Genomic DNA, 20409 nt, shown 5'->3' on the forward strand with positions numbered 1-20409 from the left:
TAGCTGGGACTACAGGCATGTGCCACCATGCCCGGCTAATTTTTTCTATATATTTTTAGTTGTCCAAATCATTTCTTTCTATTTTTTAGTAGAGACGGGGTCTCGCTCTTGCTCAGGCTATTCTCGAACTCCTGAACTTGAGCGATCCACCCGCCTCGGCCTCCTAGAGTGCTAGGATTACAGGTGTGAGGCACCACGCCCAGCCCAAGAGGCACTTTTAAAGGCTGGGGTAGTCTTCTGGAGGTAGTGAATGGACCCTTTGCCTGGCCTAGGGAAGAATTCCATGATTTGATGCTGGAGAGATCAGTGAGTCTGTAGAGAGGTCCTGGAACTAGGGTTAATTTTATTAATTTTTGGAATGACTTGAGATTTGGTTATATATTTTCATTTTTTAAATGTTCTACCCCAAAGACTTTGAGTATAAAATTCTTATAGAAAGTTTGAGTGTTTTGTGACACCTTCATTTTAAGGGATTACCTCTCATGTGAGAGATTACCTTGCTGTAGATCCTGGGAATGGAAAACTTGGCTAAGTACCTTGAGAAGAGAAATGAGCAAGTAGTCTTTGGTTGTGATGTATTTTGAACCTTGTTGGGTGATATGGTGCTTGCTGCAAAATAGGGGCTCATTGGACTCGTGGAGGAGGGATAGCTTGAGGTCCCTAAAGACTGGGGGAGCAATGTGATGCTAAGGTTTCATATGTAAGGGAAGTTTGAGGTTTAGTTCTGTCAGCTAGTGAAGGAAAGAGTGGCTTAAGAAAGTATAAGTATCTTTTCAGGGTTTGGTTGGGACTAGTCACTTTTCAGGGTTTGCTGCTGATTTTAAACTGGAATCTTGGTATTATTTTGGAAAGCAAGACTTTAGGATTTAAGGGGTTTAACTTAACAGCTTTTTTCATTTTGGTAGTTAGCTTTCCCGACACATAAGATATAACTCACTTTCTGTCCTGGAAACTAACTCATTCTTCAGTTTGAGCTTCTTTGTTGAAACCCCTTAAATTAGCAAGGATGGCTAGTGGTAGTTTGTAGCCCTGGTAGGGAAGTTTTAATATTATCTTTTTTATTGGGCTCTCTGTATGCTAACTTTCCTTGAGATTTCTGGGTACAGAATCTGATTGTAGATCTGAGAATGGGACATCTTCACAACCCAAGGCATCACTTTATTCGTAAATGAGAACCACCAGATTGGTGGGTTTTGGTTGGTAGACTTTGTAGCCTTGGAGGTCTCTACCTAAACCATACATAACATCTAGAGATAGAAGAGATAGCTCTTCTGAGAGGATAGCATGACAATGTTGAGCAGATGCTTTAATCTGTTTTTCTACTAATATTCATAAATTATAGTCTATTTTAAGAGGGTAGAGTGTTTTCTGAGTAGGATTTGAGATGTATCATACATTTGATTTGAGTGTTATTCCCAAAGTTGCAGGGAATAATTTGTTTTATTATAGCAGCCTTGGATGGAGTGTCTTAAGATAGTGTCCTATTTCTTATTACTTTGTTTGCCTTTTTGAGGGCATAAAGGACATGTTTAAATTCATGAAGTCTTTTGGCCCCCAGTGGAAGACAATTTCTTCTCTCCCAGAGGTCTTTAACATTTTTGTACCATATAGGAGTAATTGGGGTTCTTAGAGTAGGTGGTAGAGTGATGATAGGAAGCAGGAACATATTAAATTTGGGGGTTTGTGTTTTTCTTTCTGTCTTTTCCCAGATTAAATGTAAGACCCATGGGTTAGCCTCCTTGAAGTCTGTATTTGGGGCTGCACCACAGTCTCCCTTGAGCAGAGAATGTGGTACTATCTCTAAGGAGCATAGTTAGCAATAGGTTCCAACAGGGCTCAGGCTCTGGTTAAATATGAGGGAAATGTTTTGGGATGAGTTGTTGATCTTGCAGAAATACGGCAAGGAATCTCATTAAATGTAATAGTTTTTCCTGGGAGAAAATGACCAAGTTCAGCTAACTGCCAAAATGCTCATGATCGCTATGAAAGATGATCCAACAACATTATTTAAAACAATTTTCAAGGCGGAAATTGTGTAGTCAGCCTTGCTGTTGAGGTGAACATGGCCCTGAGTACAGAATTCTTGGCAGTTGATAAAGCCAGGAAGACACCGATTAAAGAAGTTTCCAGATTTTGCATCTTCTAGAAAAAAAAAAATATGTATTTTTGAGAGGGTCTCCCTCTGTTATCCAGACTAGAGTGCGGTTACACAATCACAGGTCATTGCAACCTCGACCTCAAGTGATCCTTCCACTTCTGCCTCCCAAGGCACTGGGATTACAGGGAGGAGCCACTTAGAATATCAGTTTTGAGACACAGGCAGATTATATCCTCTTGCTCAGAACCATTTAGCTCAGATGGATTTTGCCTCTCTAAGATTTGGGAAGGGTTTGAACTCTGTTTACAGCACTCTGTCGGTTCTACTCCCTTGCTGGATTTCTCACCCTTCTCTGGGTAGAATTGTTCCTGGCTTCTGTAGTCTGCACTTGTCTCTTTTGTCAAATCCTCCGGTGGCCTTGGCTGAGTCTTCTGGGTTTTATAAAGCTGTATGGGACTTCCTGTGCCTTTTGGTGGTTCGAAGAATTCACTGAATAGTTTCCTCTGCTGGAGTAGCAAGAAGACAAGGGCTTGTTAATCAGCCTGTATAGTGCAGGGGTCTGCTTGACTATCAACTTCAGTCCAGGTAGGGGAAGTCATTTATTTAAGTTACCTTAAATAGGCAACATATAAAGGGTATTTACAAAAACTATTCACAGGATTTTAAAATACATTGGCTTCTTCCTTTAACCTTTCCCTTGCACCAGAACATCTGACTTGTGCTCACCCTTCCTAGCTTACATTCTCTACCTTCAGAATGTAAATTTAAAAGTAATTTTACCTGCTTCCATGTTTCTTGCTTAGGTTATCATTTAGGTCTTCTGTCTGATGTAAATATGGATGGAACCAGATAGTGGTGATAGTGACTACTTTGTGAATATACTGCTGAACTGTACACTTGAAAAGGGTGAACTATATAGTGTGTAAATTATTTATTTATTTATTTATGAGACAGGATCTTGCTCCGTTGCCTAGGCTAGAGTGCAGTAGAGTCATCATAGCTTGCTGCAATGTCAAACTCCTGGGCTCAAGTGATCCTCCTGCCTCAGCCACCTGAGTAGCTAGGACTACAGACTCATGCCACCAAGCCCAGCTAATTTTTTAAAAAAAAGTTTGAAGACACAAGGTCTCACTGTGTTGTTCAGGCTGGTCTCAAACTCCTGGCCTCAAGTGATCCTCCTGCCTCAGCCTCTGAAAGTGCTAGGATAATAGGCGTGAACTACTGCACCTAGCCTTATAGTATGTGAATTATGCAAGTCACATAAAGATTGATTTCATAAAAGCATTTTCATAAGTGAAGAGTATATTCAGAGTTTTAGCATAGATGTTAATAGCCTACTGATTGGTACTTACATCCCCCTGATAGAGTTCATACTTGATTGTTCCTAGTCTCAGTTCAGTTCATTATGCTATGCATAGAAAATGTTGTATTTTCATCATTTTAAAATAAAATAGTACTCTGTAACCTTAAAAAAGTTGATTCATTCTTTGATGTTACCCACCAAATATGTGCCATTCTGATTAGTATATGGCTTTACTGTTACAACTATTAGACAGTGCTATTGTTTGTTTATTGATTCATTCATCCAACTAATATCTGAATGGCTCTAAGGTCCTGAAGATATGTTGGTAAACACAAACAATGTAATGGGGGCTTCAGTTTTTATGGAAAATGGATATCTGGGATGAGTGTTCTGTATTTTTCTTCTGAACAGTCCCCTATATCTTATAATTCAGTTTGTGTAAAGGATCTGGGATTTCTTACACATCATGAATTCTTTCTGACTGAAAGTCTGAAGAATTTACTACTCTGGATTACTGTTGATGTAAAGCGTTTGGTCATTTCTAATCCTAAAGTTACTAGAGGATGACAAGAATAGGATGTTTGGAGCCAATAGAATTAAAAGAAGAAAACCTAAATGAATGCTTAAAGGCCATCATTGGTCAGAGAGATTAATAAATACTTGTTTGTGATGTGCCCTGATTGTCAGAGAGGTAAAATAAAAGGAATCAATGGTTTTCAGGGGGTGTTATAGGAAATAGGAAAGAAGTAGAGAAAAAAGCATAGGGATGCTAGGGACCTAGCTTTTTTGTGTGTTCTCTGAAACAAGGCTCATTGTACCTCTTTTGGAATGCATGTGTGCGCACGCGCACACACACACAGACACATATTTTTTTGTTTTGTTTTTGTTTTTGGGACAGGGTCTTGCTCTATTGCCTGGGCTAGAACGTAGTGGCATCATCATAGCTCACTGCAACCTCAAACTCCTGGGCTCAAGCGATCCTCCTGCCTCAGCCTCCTGAGTAGCTGAGAGTACAGGTTAGCACCACCATGCCTGGCTAATTTTTTCTATTTTTTGTAGAGACGGGGCCTCACTTTTCTCAGGCTGCAATGCATATATATTTTATTTATTTATTTATTTACTTATTTTTTGAGACAGAGTCTCACTCTGTTGCCCGGGCTAGAGTGCTGTGACGTCAGCCTAGCTCACAGCAACCTCAAACTCCTGGGCTCAGGTGATCCTCCTGCCTCAGCCTCCCGGATAGCTGGGACTACAGGCATGTGCCATCACGCCCGGCTGATTTTTTCTATTTTTAGTTGTTTGGCGAATTTCTTTCTATTTATAGTAGAGACGGGGTCTCACTCTTGCTCAGGCTGGTCTCGAACTCTGAGCTCAAGCAGTCCTCTCGCCTCAGCCTCCCAGAGTGCTAGGATTACAGGCGTGAGCCACCGCGCCCAGCCCATATTGTTTAAAAATAATGTTTTCAATGTTAAAATGTAGTTGGATTGTAAGAACTTGTAAATTCATAGAGGAGGCATTTTGTACACAGTAGACTCTGGGAGACCTTAGAAGGTCTTGATTGTTTTAGGCTTAGTGTTGGGGAAGTTTTCCTGTCATTTTTTGTTTCTCAAAGAGGGCTGCTTTATCAAAGAGAACTTTTTAAATGATCAAGAGCACTTTGAGATGTTTAGAGTGATATAAAAACTAATTTCCCAGCCATTTCAATGTACCTTAGTAACCAACATGGGGAAATAGTGGTAATATTTCATTTGTAGAATGTAGTTCTGATTTTGTTGAATGTTAGTTTTGCTGTGGGATTCCCTGTTCTCTTGGTTGTGGGGCCTATTCCTTTTTTTTTTAACCACTGTTTTTTTAAAGTGTATTTGGCCTGGAAAGAGAAAAGAGATATTCCTTGACTTGCTCGACATCTTTTATGGCTCCTTCGATTGCTTTAGGGATAGAAGGAGCAGGAAAATCCAAGTAAAACAAAACTAAGTATTCCCTTTGAGTTTATTGAAGGTGAATATTTGCTGGGTTCAGTGGCACGTGCCTGTAGTTCCAGCTACTTGGGAGGCTAAGATGGGAGGATTGAGTCCAGGAGTTCAAGTCCAGTCTAGACAACTTAACAAGACCCATGTCTTTAAAAAAAAAAAAAAAAAGTGAATGTTGGTTATCATAATTATCAAATACATGTTAGGAAATTCCCTGGTACAAGAACTAGGTAGTGGGCTATGGACTCTGTTGAGAGAAGATGACTAGATGTCATTTGAAAAAAATCAATCAAATGTCCCTGAATGATAGTGACAGGGTAGGAAAATCATAGCGTGGCATGAGCTTGATTAGATTTTTCCTAGTGACCTATCAGATGGATTTATGCCACGAGCAAACACTTTCCTGCTTTTGCTTGTCTGTAAATCAAAGAATAAAATGTTAGTCAGGTGTCTTATGTTGTACTCCATGCTACAGAAATTCCTGAAAGCTATGTAGAATATATGTGAATGGGTCGTTAAACAGTATCTGTGTACGTATAGGGATAAGTTACTTCAACTCCAGAGTATGAGTTAACATGTGTGTGCAGTCATCAGAAATAAAACATTGAGTAAGTAGAACCTTCCAAGAAATTTTCCCTAAAAAGGTGTTAACAGACTTGATTTTAATTTCTAAAACTATGCATTGGTAGGTATTGTGTAGAGGGAGTAGAGTTTTCTATTCTGTCATTTGTATCATCATAAATATAGTCATGTATCACTTAGTGATGGGGATACATTTGGAGAAATGGATCATGATGTAATCTTGTCATCATGCAGACATCATTGAGCATATGTACACAAACCTAGATGGCATGGTCTGTGGCACACCTAGGCTATGTGGTACAGTCTATTGCTCCTAGGCTACAAGCCTGTACAGCATGTTTACTATACTGAATACTGTAGGCAGTTGTGACACAATTTTAAGTATTTGTGTATCTGAGCATATCTAAACAGAAAAGATAATGCATTGTGCTATAACATCATGACAGCTATGCTGTCACTAGGTGATAGGAATTTTTCACCTCCATTATAATCTGTTGGAACCACTGTCATATGTGCATGTGGTTCATTGTTGACTGAAATGTTGTTATATGGCACATGATTGTAATTAAAACGCTATATTTTGTAGAAAATTAAAAATTTTCTGTTTAGCATCTGAGTTAATATGGAACCCTAAAAAGTGCTCACCTTGTTTATCAGACAGTGAACATAATTGGCAAATGTACATATGTATCTGATGAAATAGATCTTTTTGGGGGGAAGCCTTAGCCAAGAATAGGCCTGTATTTTAAATGGCTACCTGGAGGACAAGTGCTGTCAGTAAGTCAGCTGGTTTTACTGGTGTTTACAGTTGACTTCGGTATAAAGTGGAGGGAAAACAAACTGCAGGTAAATTGAGAAGTGGATGTGTGAACATGTTCAGGAATGATGTTAGTGGAAAGCCTGTGTCTCATAGGCAGAGAGATGGTAAAAGTTTTGTTTTTCTTTTTCCCTCTTGACACCAATCAATTCTGACAACAACTGGGTGTCTTACAATTCAATTCAGTTCTGACAACTAACTATTAGCCTCAGAGTTAGCCTCAGACTCCACAGGTTTAAGGGCTTGGTTCCACAAGACTGCCCTTACTTCAGACACCATTTGCAAGTATTGGGTCCCAAGATTATCTACACTTCTGTCTGATTTGTCTACAAAGTTGGAGGTTCCTGTAATCTCCCCCTTCAGGTTCAGTAATTTGCTAGAACAGCTCATAAAACTCAGGGCAACACTTATGATTATCAGTTTATTATAAAGCATACAAATCAGCCAGATGAGGAAGTTTACATAGGGCAAAATCCAGAAGGATCCTGAGTGTAGGAGCCTCTATTCTGTGGAGTTGGGCTGTGATACCTTCCCAGCATGTGGATGTGTTTAACAACGTGGAAGCTCTCTGAGCCCTGTTGTATAGAGGCTTTTATGGAGGCCCCATTACGCAGGCATAACTGATTAAATCATCACCCATGGGTGATTGGCTCAAGTCCTTCTCCATTCCCCAGAGGATGAGGGGTAGTGCTGAAAATTCTAAACTTATGATCAAGGCTTGGTCTTTCTGGCATCCAGCCCTCATCCTGAAGCTATCTAGGGGCCTGCCAAGAGTTGTCTTATTAGAATGAAAGGCACTCCTTATCACTTAGGAAATTCCAAGAGTTTTAGGAGCTCTGTGCCAGGTACCTGGGACAAAGACCGAATGTCTTTTTATGATACCGAAGATGGGGACCCCAAAGCTGGATTCGGCTCGTATCTAGTGCCTTTAGGTGGGCATTGGTTATCTGTTACAGGGCATAAGTGGCCCAGTGGGGTTGCTATACCCATCTCTGCAGTATTAGCCTTGTGTACCTTGGCTCATGATCTGATCAAGTTTCGAGTCTTACATCATGCCAGTTATCTTATCCTTCTCTGGATGCTGGTTCACTTCGGAAATAGGAAGTGGGCTGGGCCAATGTGATTTGCTCTTGTTCTGAGCAACTTCCAGCTCAGAAACTATCTTTGTGGAATGTTCCTAGAGCCTTTTAGAACTGTGTTGAGTTACCCTTTGTACCAGGGCTGAGGCAGTGGGGAAAAAATGTATATGGGTGATATTTTTCTTCCTAGTCAAAATGAAAATAGCTTTGTAACCTATGAGGGGAAGCAGATATATTCTCAATATATACTAGAAATCAGTCAAGTTAGCCTTTCAGCTGCAAAAATGTTAATATTGGCAAATATTTGAGAAGCAATTAACACAGAGGCAGCTGTCTTATTGTTGGTTCCTGACAGTGCTTTCAAATAGAGTGCTTCATAATAGAGGCACAGAGGTGCTGAAATACATTATTTCATTGCATCCCTGAAACCACCCTGCAAAGGAGTGTTACCATCATGACTCCTTTGCATGTGGGATAACCCAGGCCCAAGAGAGATGTGACTTGACTGAGATTACGTGGTGTAGCTTCTGCGTATGTACAGAACTGTAGAAGTTACTTTCCTTATGTGTTGCACCAGTGATGATATGATGCTCATTATAATTGATATGGCATTGATTGAGCAGTGTTGTGTGCTAGGTATTATGCTAGTGTTGGGGATAGAGAAATAAAAAGAAGACCCCATTCCCTAACCTAGGACCTCTGTTGTTTTAGTATCACCTCTGTGTGGGCAGTTTGCTGCAGCATTGATGCTGCTCTTCTCCTAGCTTATCCTTCTGCCATGACTGCACCATCTTTCCTGCCAGGCTGAAGTGTTCTTGCCTGGGGAAAAGCAGATCTACAGCAGTTCTTCTCTTACTCCTGATGGTTGCTCTGCAGGGTTTTGTTTTTTTTTTTAAGTGAACAAAAATTGAAAGAGATCACTGGCTCTTTGAAGACTAATTACTCCCCTTTTGACTTACATAGCGTCTCAAGGTAGTCTATGCTTATTTGTACTTGTCTTGACTCTTCCATTAGATTAAACTGTCTCAGGTACAAGGACACTGTCCTCCATTGTGCTCACATAACATCATTACTGCCAGTGGAATTGAAATAAATTGAATAAGGGTGAGTTTCCTAACAAATGTTATCCTGGGCCCAGAGAACCATCATCAGGATGAAGTGACCCTGGGGTTAATTTTGGACTTTAAAAACAAAAACCAAACATAATTTTTTCTTTAAATAACCAGTTGGCTCAGATGGAGAATTAAATAAAATAGAATCCTGAAGTTTTCAAAAATTTAGCAAGTAATCATCAGTGTATATCTTCCTTGTTTCATCTATTTTATTGTAAACCAGCAATCCTTATATGTATAGCTGAGGGCAAGAGAATTGAAAGTGTTTATAAGATGTCAAACTGATGGATTTCATGTGGACCAATTCCATTCTTCCCAGATGGTAGTTTGACATATAAATCAGATATTTTACTAATTTTCATAATGAGAGTTGCCAGGTGCATATTCACTTGAGGTTTTAACAGAGCAGTGTATCTGTTGGAAATCTTACACACAGGCTTCCTTATGTTGTGTTATTCCCACTGACAGGAATTCAGATACCCGGATCAATTCTGTTTTGGTTTTTGCATATTTTACTTCTAAAAACCTAAAACCTATATTCCCAATGAAATAGAATTAGGAAAACAGGACCTATAGAACTAAGCCCTCTTGGATCTCTATTAAGATTTTTCATGGTGCTTTTTATATTCATAATGCTTTGTTCTCACACAGAAATAATATTCCTTGTTTAGAGATTAAAAGCTGTGTTTTCTTTTCTCTTAAAGATACCAGTAAAATAAAGCCCATCTCCTCCCAACCTACATCCTTTAAAATCATGATCCTCCCCCTCCCCCTGCCTGGTGTGGTGGCTCACGCCTGTAATCCTAGCATTCTGGGAGGCCAGGGTGGGAGGATTGCTTGAGGTCAGGAGTTTGAGACCAGCCTTAGTAAGAGCGAGACCTCTCTCTACAAAAAATAGAAAAATTAGCTGGGCATCGTGGTGCACACCTGTAGTGGTGGCTGAGGCAGGAGGATTGCTTGAGCCCAGGAGTTTTGAGGTTGCTGTAAGCTACAATGATGCCACTGCACCCTAGTCGGGGTGACAGAGTGAGACTGTCTCAAAAAAGAAAGAAAGAAAGAAAAAAATAGACCTTTTATTACTGTCTTCGGTAAAAGCCTGCCCTTGGGACTGTTAACACTGAGCTTACCATCTTGATTCCAAATGGTTCCTAACAATTCTGAATGCAAGTTTGGTTGGTTGGTTTCAGAATATTTAGGTCTCTGGATGGAATATCTTCTGTGTCTTTTCTGTGAATTATAAAATTACATTTAGGAAATAAAATCCCTGATTATCCTTCTATAGCAATGCAACCACTGTAATCATTTTGGTATACAGTTGTGTTGCATCACATGCATTTGCAGATTTTTGTATATTCACCTATGCTTATTTGAACGCTATCCCCCCTCCTCACATCCCATATCCTATTTTCCCTCTCACGGAGTGAGCATGGGAGATGAGGATGAGACTTGGCTATGGCTTCTGTTGGTCTCCCTTTCCAAGTTTCTCTGAGTGAGCATTCACTGTGCCGGCTGTGATACTGTTATTTAAAGCAATATATTTTTCACACCTTATGGCCCTTAAGTGCAAGCCAACCTCTTCATCTGGTGTCAACAAAAGGAAAAGTGATCTGTTGCAATGCTGGAGGAAAAACTGGCAATGTTGGACTTAACCTATATTGAAAGATGGTATGTTGTTCTTCACCTTGGGGTGTTCAAGTATGATTTTGACAGTGCCTTGTTTTTATCTCACAAGCTGACTTTTGTCTCTAACCTCTGAGTTAGATGCAATTTCACCGTATTTAATTCTAGTTCTCTTTTCTGTACACATTTTACGTAATTCTCTATAAGCATACATTCATTTTTAAAGCTTTTAAAATATACTATATCAAACATTTTTCCATATTGCTGTATAATTTTTTATAGCCATCATTTACAACAAGACTTTATAGTTTTTGTCTTTTTCAAAAGAATTGCGGAGCCAGTATAGTCAGTTCCTGAGAGTGAATGCTTTCTAATTTGTATACTCAGGCCTACTCATGATGGTTCTGCTATAGATATTTTAAAATAAGAGTAACTGTTGTACTGCTAATTTCAGTATTTCTTAGCTAGGCTTATTATTATATTTCTTAACAAGGGTTTAGATGTGCTCAGGAATGTGGACCCTTTCTGTGACAGGGCTCTGTAGAGTTTGGAATTCAGATTATTCAAATCAGTGTATGATCTTATTAAAGGGTGAGAGGCTATACAGAGTAGTGGTTAACAACATCGATTTAAATGTGGACTGCCTGGGTTTAAAGCTCAGTATTGGTACTTACTTTGTTAATTTGAGCAAATTATTTATCCTCTCTTTGCTTATTTCCTCATGGGCAAAATGAGGTTGATAATATTTACCTCATATAAACTGGCTCAGTTTATAAGAGAAAAAAATAAGAAAAAAAATTTATCTCATAAGGTGGTCTTGTGAGGATTAAATCAGTGTATATGAAGTGTTTAGAATAGAGCCTTATACCAACCAATAAGTTCTATGTAAATACTACTTAGTATCATTGTCTATTTTGGCAATTGCTGAAATTCTTTATGGTATAAGTGTGAGTCTTGAACAAACAAAATGCCTGGATTCAAGATTGGGAACTTTTTATTTGTTTTTTAAATTTACTTTTTATTTTTTATTTTCTTTGGAGACAGTGTCTCACTCTGTTGCCCAGGCTAGAGTGCAGTGGCATGATCATAGGTCACTGTAACCTCAAACTCCTGGACTCAAGCGATCCTCCTGGCTCAGCCTCCTGGGTAGCTGGGACTACAGGTGTGCACCACAATGCCTGGCTAATTTTTTCTATTTTTAGTAGAGATGGGTCTCGCTCTTGCTCAGACTGGTCTCAAACTCCTGAGCTAAAGCGATCCTCCCGCCTCAGCCTCCCAGAGTGCTAGGATTACAGGTGTGAATCACTGCGCCCAGCCTAAGATTGGGTACTTTAAAAAACATTTTTTTAAAGTGTTAGTAAGAAGAAATTGACTGTTGGGCTTGTGAATATTATGTTAAATCTGAAATACATTGTCTCAACATATAGTATTGCAGGGTTGATGTATAGAGATACTATTAGATGCTCATAATGTCTCCTATTGACTGTATCTTTTCCTTCCTGGTAACTTTAGTATCATTGTCTATTTGTCCTTTAGTAAAGTATGAATGTTGTCATGAATCTTCTCTCTTTCTCTGTCCATAGATTGTGTGCTCCTCTAGAGGTTACTTCTTTAAGCACAGAAAAGAAACTTAGGGCTTTGCCAATTTGATGTTAGTTCCCCATGTTTTTCATCTTGGCAGCTTTGGAGAGGGTTGCTTTCCACACACCTGGACACTCCTTTGAGATGTTCTGTAGAGGTAATCAGCACACTCGAGAGTACATCTGCTTGTTCCATGGCTAATTCTTTCTAATTGTGGACATGCATTTGAGTGTTTGCGATAGATATTTTGTGCTAATAGGTATATTAGTTCCTTCCGCTATTCTATATTGTTTCTCAAGAATATTCAGAGCCCTTTACAAAATGCAGACTGTTTTATGTACCAGGTATTTGCTGAGTTTGATCAAAAAGTCCACTGGAAAGGAATTAAGGAACAAAATAATTTCCATCGTTAATAGGATATGTACAAATATGTACACTGTTTCTCTATAGTACATTTATTTCTTCAAAGAGTTACTAAGCAGAGGAGACTGATTTTGTGGTAAGTTTAAACAGAGTTTGGAGGGGTTAGTTTTAATCCATATTGGTCAAAGCTGTGAAATTATGATAGAAAATGAGCCTAAGGTGCTTTCTCAACCTAAGGTGATGCTATTTGTAGTAGCTTTTGCTTCTTCTTTCTGATCATTTTCTAAAACTCAAAGCAAGGATCCACCTATACCATTGTAACATTTCATAGTGAACTTGGAGTATTTAACAAGTCTAAAATCAAAGCTTACTATGTCATAATAAACATTTTAGGCCATTCATTCCATGTGATAAGGAATCCAACTCATTTTACCAAATTTGGTGTGTTTTTACAGTTACACTTTTATATTGCTCTAATTTTTTTGACCTTTGATACCTTGATTCGGTGACGATACCAGTTTCCTATTGTTACATTAATATATACTTTGTGCTCAAAATTATCATAGGTTTTGTGTTGTTTTCTTTCTTGAGTTTTATTTCTCATCTGAACAAATCAGATCTTTTTCTTGCTGTTCCATATGCACAGCGTCACTTCTAGAGATGAGCTTCTTTATCCTGTGAGGCAGTGGAGGAAGCATGGAAACCACTTGTGGAGCATTGCATTGACAAGTGTAGTCACATGGTGGCAGTATCAGGGAAATAATAGGATGGGTTAATATTAGAGTTCAGCAGCCTGTAAATCCCATGACTTTCCATGGGTCATGAGAGCTTCAGGCTTGTGCTGCAAATGACACTTGCTCAGGAGTAAGGTGATGGGTGTTTTATAACTCTAATGGTATATACAAGTCTTAAACATGTACTGATTGCTAACAACTGCTGTCTTTCCGCCAGCCTGCCCCACTGCCAGTCTTTGTGCACAAGCATAATTTTGGACCCAGCTATTCCTACTTATTTATGCTTTTACACCTTCTTCCTTTTATAAAGATTTTAGCTGGTTTATGACTTGAGTTGAAACAAGAAAAAAAAGAGGAGACCTGAATTGGTCTGTCCCCTGCCAACCAGAAGCTTCCTGTGGTATCCAAACAGAATAGTTGCCTCAATCTGTCAGCACTTCTGTCTTTGAAGGTGGTTTCTGCTTAAAAAGCGGTGACTATTAGCATAGCCTTGGGATAATTGCTTTTCCTTCTATTGGGATTCCTTTTTTTTCAGATACTTTCTTGTTCTCGTTGACTTTGTTTTTCCAGAAGATTCAGCCTGTGGTTAAAATGTTTCGGGTCCCCAGATGAACCTTCTGTGGGATTACCCAATTCTGGGGCACCCTCACCAGATCACCAGTGCTAAAGAGGGCAAAGGATCTTCTTGGTTAATAGAAAAAGCCACTTGGAGTGAATCTCAAAGTCCAGAAACATCCAGACTTTCCTTCAGTACTTTTTCCTGTTTAGGCTAGCAGTTATGCCTAGTATAGGGGAGGGAGGGCCTAGTTGGGAGGGCTTTTGTTTAAGGGGTTCAGAAACAGGGGATTTAAGTGTGTCTTTTGTGTTTGCAAGGCACTAACACCGCTCCCGTCTGTATTTAAATGCTGTCCCCAGGTTACGACTATGGCTATGTCTGCGTGGAGTTTTCACTCTTGGAAGATGCCATCGGATGCATGGAGGCCAACCAGGTTGCTTTATACTTCGGTCAAATGATGCTGGAAGGATATATTTTTTTATGTATGGGAGGGAAGGTTTCAAATGATTTCACTTTGGAAAGGTACAAGAAGTCTATCTTAGGAACAGACCACGTTCCAACCAATTCAAGGTTGTGAGGAAAAACTTCTAAAAAGGCTGGGAAACTTTCTAAAAGAATTAATGGGCACAGAGTGTATTTTAAAAACTGGAGCCCAGTTGCATTCTGACTAAATTCTAAAGACAGTGGATGGGGGGAAGAAAGACAGGTCTGGAGTGCTTCCTTTTGGAGTGTGACTGAGATGGGGATCCTGATGCCATGAAATGATCCTTGATTGTTTGTGATCCCAACGATCTGCCAGGCACAAGAATTCTAAGTCAATAGTTACATCCAGACCTAGGGTGAAGACCACTGTTGGTGACTCCTGTAGCACTCAGGTCCTGACTACACAGACTACTTTTGAAAGAGGGTCATTAGGGAAGAGAGAGGAGTGGATTGTTTGTATCTATTGCATTCATCGTTGTTCTTTGCCAATTGGAATTGCATACTCAATTTCTTGGCTGCATATAGTCAGAGCTGGTGAATCTGAATCTGTACTTACCTTATGTTTGAACCATCTGGAGTTATTCAGTTTGCCACCTAGAATTGTCATCTGTGTCTTTAATTGAACCCTACCTTGTAGTTTTGGGAGGATTTACTAAATTGGTAGAATCTTTTTTGTTATGGTGTTTCCTTGGGGAAAGTAGTTTTCTTTGAGTTGTCTTAGTTCCTCCATGGTAAAATGGGAAAAATAAGTTTAGGGATATAGCTTGATTTTTATGTACCCCCTGCTTATACTTAAGAGTGTGAAATACAGTGAGCCCAGAATCTTAAAAGAAGGCTCTGCCAGAGAAAAATAGTTAATACGTGAGAACTCTTCCTCTTTTCTAGCCCTTCCATCAGCTTTGTTCCACTCAGCATGGCTCATTACACTTACTTTTCCCTTCTTTGGCCATGTTCTCTCCTTACGATTATGGAGAGGCCATACTCTAAATGCTTTGGAGTCAAGCACTAATTAGAGAAAACTTTTGATATATCCTTACCTCTTGTTAGTAGCATTAAGAACTGTCATTCTAGGCCAGGCGCGGTGGCTCACGCCTCTAATCCTAGCTCTCTGGGAGGCTGAGGCGGGTGGATCGTTTGAGCTCAGGAGTTCAAGACCAGCCTGAGCAAGAGCCAGACCCCCGTCTCTACTAAAAATATAGAAAGAAGTTAGCTGGACAACTAAAAATAAATAGAAAAAATTAGCCCGGCATTGTGGCACATGCCTGTAGTCCCAGCTACTCAAGAGGCTGAGGCAGAAGGATCGCGTGAGCCCAGGAGTTTGAGGTTGCTGTGATCTAGGCTGATGCCATGGCACTCTAGCCCAGGCAACAGAGTGAGACTCTGTCTTAAGAAAAAGAATTGTCATTCTAATATGTCTGATGTCTTAAAAAAATGAATAAAATTTAAAAAATAAAAGAACTGTCAGATCCTCAGAGAGCGACTGGATTAGGATCATATCCCCTTGACTTTATAATAGAGTTCTCATTGACTGTTCAGTGTTTATTACTGAGTCAGACATTTAAGAAATATGTATAGTCGGCCCTCTGTATCCATAGGTTCTGAATCTGCGAATTCAGCCAACTGCTAATTGAAATTATTTGGGGAAAAAAACAATAAAAAAATAACAGTATAAGCTGGACATGGTGGTTCATGCCTATAGTCCCAGCTACTTGGGAGGCTGAGGCAGGAGGATTGTTTGAGCCCAGAAGTTTGAGTCAAGCCTGGGCAATGTAGCAGGACCCCATCTGTAAGTGGGGTGGGAAAAACAATACAATAATAGAAAATAATACAAACAGTACACTTAACAACTATTTATATAGCATTTACATTGTATTTGGTGTTATAAATAATCTAGAGATGATTTAAAGTACTTAGGAGGATGTATGTAGGTCATATGCAAATACTGTGCCATTTTATATATGGTACTTGAGCATCCTTGGATTTTCATACCCTTGGGGGTCCTGGGACCCATCCACTGTGGATGTTAAGGGACAACTGTGCTAATTATGTGTCAGAAACTGTGCTACCTGCCAATTTTGGAGAGTAGAATAAAGCTTCCAATCTATATGCTTATGGTTGATTTCATTCTGACAATCTGTCCAAATTTGAGAAAAGCAACTTGTTCTTATTGGTGAATAGTCATTAAGTCCATTGCCACTGTACTAAATACTGTGAATAGTGGAAATATAAATGGGGGAACCATGGCATATGCCATCTCCTTTGAACCATTCTTCCAATTATGTGTTTCTCCTGGAGTGATGAGTGGTGTTGCTTTTTATCAGAGCTATTTAATAATGTGGTTTTTTTTTTTTTTTTTTTGAGACGAAGTCTTACTCTGTTGCCCTGACATCAGTGAGTGCACTGATATCATCGTAGCTCACTGCAGCCTTAAACTCCTGGGCTGAAACAATCCTCCTGCTTCAGCCTCCTGAGTAACTGTGACTACAGGCGTTTTCCATGACGACCAGCTAATTTTCCTGTTTTTAGTAGAGACGAGATCTCACTCTTGCTCAGGCTCACTCAAACTCAAGCTCAATCAGTCTTCACGCCTGGGCCTCCCAGAGTGGTAGAATTACAGGCATGATCCACCATGCCCAGCCTCAGAACTATTTAATCTTTGATCTTTAAAACACCAACGTCTCTTAACTACCTCTTCCTTGTATCCCAACAAAAAAATCCTGTCTAAGGTATCCAGCCCCCTAAAAGAATAGTGTCAGTTAGAACTAGGGCAGCCTTCTTTAAAAACAAGGCTTATCCTTAGGCAGATTTTCTATTGGAGTGACATCTGGAGAAATGGTCATTTACACAAATGGCATTGAGAGGTGGCTTGACATCTCTCCTCTAGCTATTCTTTGAAAACTCTTAGGGATTTCAGATCCCTGATGAATGACCCTTGTCCAGTGAATAGGACACTAGAATAAAGCAGAAGTAGGGCCAGTATTCTTCCAGGTGTGAGATAGTGTTTTGACAGGTAGTCATCCTTATGCACAGGGTACCATGTGTTGCTGTGTTCACAAATGCAATTAAGAAATAGCCTCTACCTTACAGGACCTTATAATCTCACACTTAGAAAAGAGACAGAGCTGGACATGATGACTTGTGCTTATAGTTCCAGCTACTTGGGAGGCTGAGGCAGGAGAATTGCTTGGGCCCAGGAGTTCTGGACTATAGTGTGTTATGCTGATTGGATGTCTGTACTAAGTTTGGCATCAGTATGGTGACCTCCCAGGAGTGGGGGACCACCAGGTTGCCTAAGGAGGGTTGAACTGGTCCAGGCCAGAAATGGAGCAGATCAGAACTCCTGTGCTGATCAGCAATGGAATCGTGCCTATGAATAGCCACTGCATTCTAGCCTGGGCAATACAGCGAGACCCTGTCTTTAAAAAATAAAAATAAAAAGAAAGACAGATTATATGGTATTCATGGATCCTATAGGGTGTTATCTCAAATTCCAAATTTTTGTCTCATCTCATTTTGAAGTATTCACTGGACTTATTCCTTAATAAGACATCTTCCATATCCTTATTCAGTCAACTCCATTTCCTAGATTTTTATTCTTCCACTAGTCATAGGATAGACTGCTGACACTGCCACACAACAGAATCTTCTTTTGCTGAACCACATAAACTTCATGATCAAATCGGCATTCTTGTTTGTTTGTTTGTTTGTTTTTTTGAAACAGAGTCTCACTCTTTTGCCCGGGCTAGAGTGAGTGCCATGGCGTCAGCCTAGCTCACAGCAACCTCAAACTCCTGGGCTCAAGCAATCCTTCTGCCTCAGCCTCCCGAGTAGCTGGGACTACAAGCATGCGCCACCATGCCCAGCTAATTTTTTCTATATATTTTTAATTGTCCGATTAATTTCTTTCTATTTTTAGTAGAGACGGGATCTTGCTCTTGCTCAGGCTGGTTTCGAACTCCTGAGCTGAAACAGTCCGCCCGCCTCGGCCTCCCAGAGTGCTAGGATTACAGATGTGAGCCACCGTCCCTGGCCTTCAAATCGGCATTCTTTACCACAATTCAGGGTGTGTCCAAATCATTTTGATGGGAACAATTTTGAGAATCAGATCGCCAGGGAAATTTTTGTACTTAGGTACTATAACATAGAAAAGAGGAGTTCAGGTTCTGGAGTCAGATGTTACTTCCTAGCTGGGTTTCCGTTGGTAAGTTTCTTAACCTCCCTCAGCCTCAGTTCCCTCTGTTCCCAGTATCTCATGGAGCCCTTCTATGGACTAAATGGGATCGTTCATTCATGAGTACCAGCTATGTGCCAGGGACAGCCAGACACCTTTCTGTTTTGTGTGTGTGCATCAGTGTCACTTGCCAATGCCAGGTACCTTTCTGCGTGCTAAGGATGCTACAGTGAATAAGACCAACTATGTGAGTTTATTTTAATGGGAGAAGACAGTATAAACAAGTAGACAAATTAAAAATAATGCAATATCTGATAGTGCTAAGTGCTGTACAGAAAATGAAGAGGGGTATTGAGAGAATGCATGATGGGGGCGATTTTAGATGGGGTGGTTAGGAAAGTTTCTTGAGGAGTGACATTGCATTTGAGTAGTGACTCTTGGCGAATAATGTCTGTAGAACATTTAGCATAGTAGCGGGCACTTGGTAAGCATTTGAAATTAGGTGATCATGTGCTTCCTTCTCTCTCTTCTCTCTTCTCCACATATCAAGTGATTTCCCATCATAATTCTAGGAAATAAATTTATTTTTATATCTAGAGTTTATTAAAACTAATTCTTTAAGGAAATGGATTAAGCTCCTTATGGCACATTAGTTAAGAATCTTGGGAAAGACATAAGAATGCGAGGGAAGAAGTCCTGACTCCTCAGAGTGAATAAAGTATAATATTTATGGAAGATGAAGCATCTGTCTATTCATGCATTATCCTTTCCTCCATGTTTTACTTACAGATCAAATTGGTACAGATTCTGAGTCACAAGGATCTGCCGGGCACGTCTTAGTATAGAGCCTGCATGTGTGTGTATGCTTCTCAGGAGGTTTTGTGAAATGCTTTGGGTTGAGTTTTTTGTAACTCTTTGCTGTTCTACCTCTTGATGTAAAATGTCTTTTATCACTGAATGATACTTGTAGGTCTAGGGGGTGGGAATAAAGGAGGCTTCTACCATCCTGCTTTGTCAAATATTGTGAGTTATGTGTGCCTTAGTGAACTTGCTCAGGATGATAACCAAGGTCCCTTTAGCCCTTTCCCAGTGGCTTCCTGAAGGTGTCAAAAACAGGACGCTCTGCAGCAGTACTGAGCATTGTGGCCAGGGGGACTCATAGGGCATGACTTAGCCAGCAGCTGTCTGTGTGGGGAAGTAATTTCTGACAGGTATGAAAGTATGAGTTTGTTAGTCTTCCCCATTACCATCTCTGTCTAGGAGAAGGGGGCAGCCAGTGAACACTGTGAGGCAGAGCCTTTCATTCCATCCCTACTGGGAAATGTATTTCTAGCAGTGTTGTGTGTGCTTGGCTTTCTTTGTTGTCCAAGTCCCTGGGTACTGAGGGTGAATATCATCTCCTTTCGTTGCATGTGCTGTTGCACTGAGACTTGGGGAGGGGAGTAAGAAGCATTGTGTTAAAGTATCACTCTCTTTCAGTGGTTGCCCACTTTTGAGTGTACTAGCTCTCTCAGACTGTTGGCATTTGGTTTGCAGGAATTAGCATTTTATTTTCTCAGATTTGCTGGTGTTGTGTTTGTTGCTTGTTCCTATTTGGCCAAATATTCACTAAAATGCCCTTATAAAAGATTGCTCTGGCATTTATTAAGCCAAACCTCTTTCTAAAATTATTAAACCATCCTTTGCTGGCATTAAATTTTCCAGCTTTAGGTGATACTTTACCTTCCTTTTGCTTAAGTTGTCTTGTAATGACTTTTTCTTTCTTTTTTTTAAAAAAATTGTATTTTGGTCGGGCACGGTGGCTCATGCCTGTAATCCTAGCTCTCTGGGAGGCCGAGGTGGGCAGATTGTTTGAACTCAGGAGTTCAAAACCAGCCTGAGCAAGAGCAAGACCCCGTCTCTACTAAAAATAGAAAGAAATTAATTGGACAACTAAAAAT

At 40.0% G+C, this 20409-nt stretch overlaps 1 protein-coding gene across 3 annotated transcripts in view; it reads left to right on the forward strand.

The window, feature by feature from the left end:
* RBM6 (RNA binding motif protein 6) overlaps positions 1-20409 on the forward strand; it is an 86502-nt gene that overhangs the window by 15063 nt on the left and 51030 nt on the right. For 2 of the 3 annotated variants that reach the window (XM_012660247.1, XM_012660167.1), the window contains one exon: positions 14175-14248. The exons of the other annotated variant lie outside the window; for it this stretch is intronic. In XM_012660247.1, coding sequence (XP_012515701.1) covers positions 14175-14248 — 74 coding nt within the window. The remainder of the gene's footprint in view (positions 1-14174; positions 14249-20409) is intronic. 3 annotated transcript variants of the gene reach the window in all.

Source organism: Propithecus coquereli, unplaced genomic scaffold, assembly GCF_000956105.1.
Source record: "Propithecus coquereli isolate 6110/MARCELLA unplaced genomic scaffold, Pcoq_1.0 Scaffold1, whole genome shotgun sequence".
Classification (NCBI taxonomy): domain Eukaryota; kingdom Metazoa; phylum Chordata; class Mammalia; order Primates; family Indriidae; genus Propithecus; species Propithecus coquereli.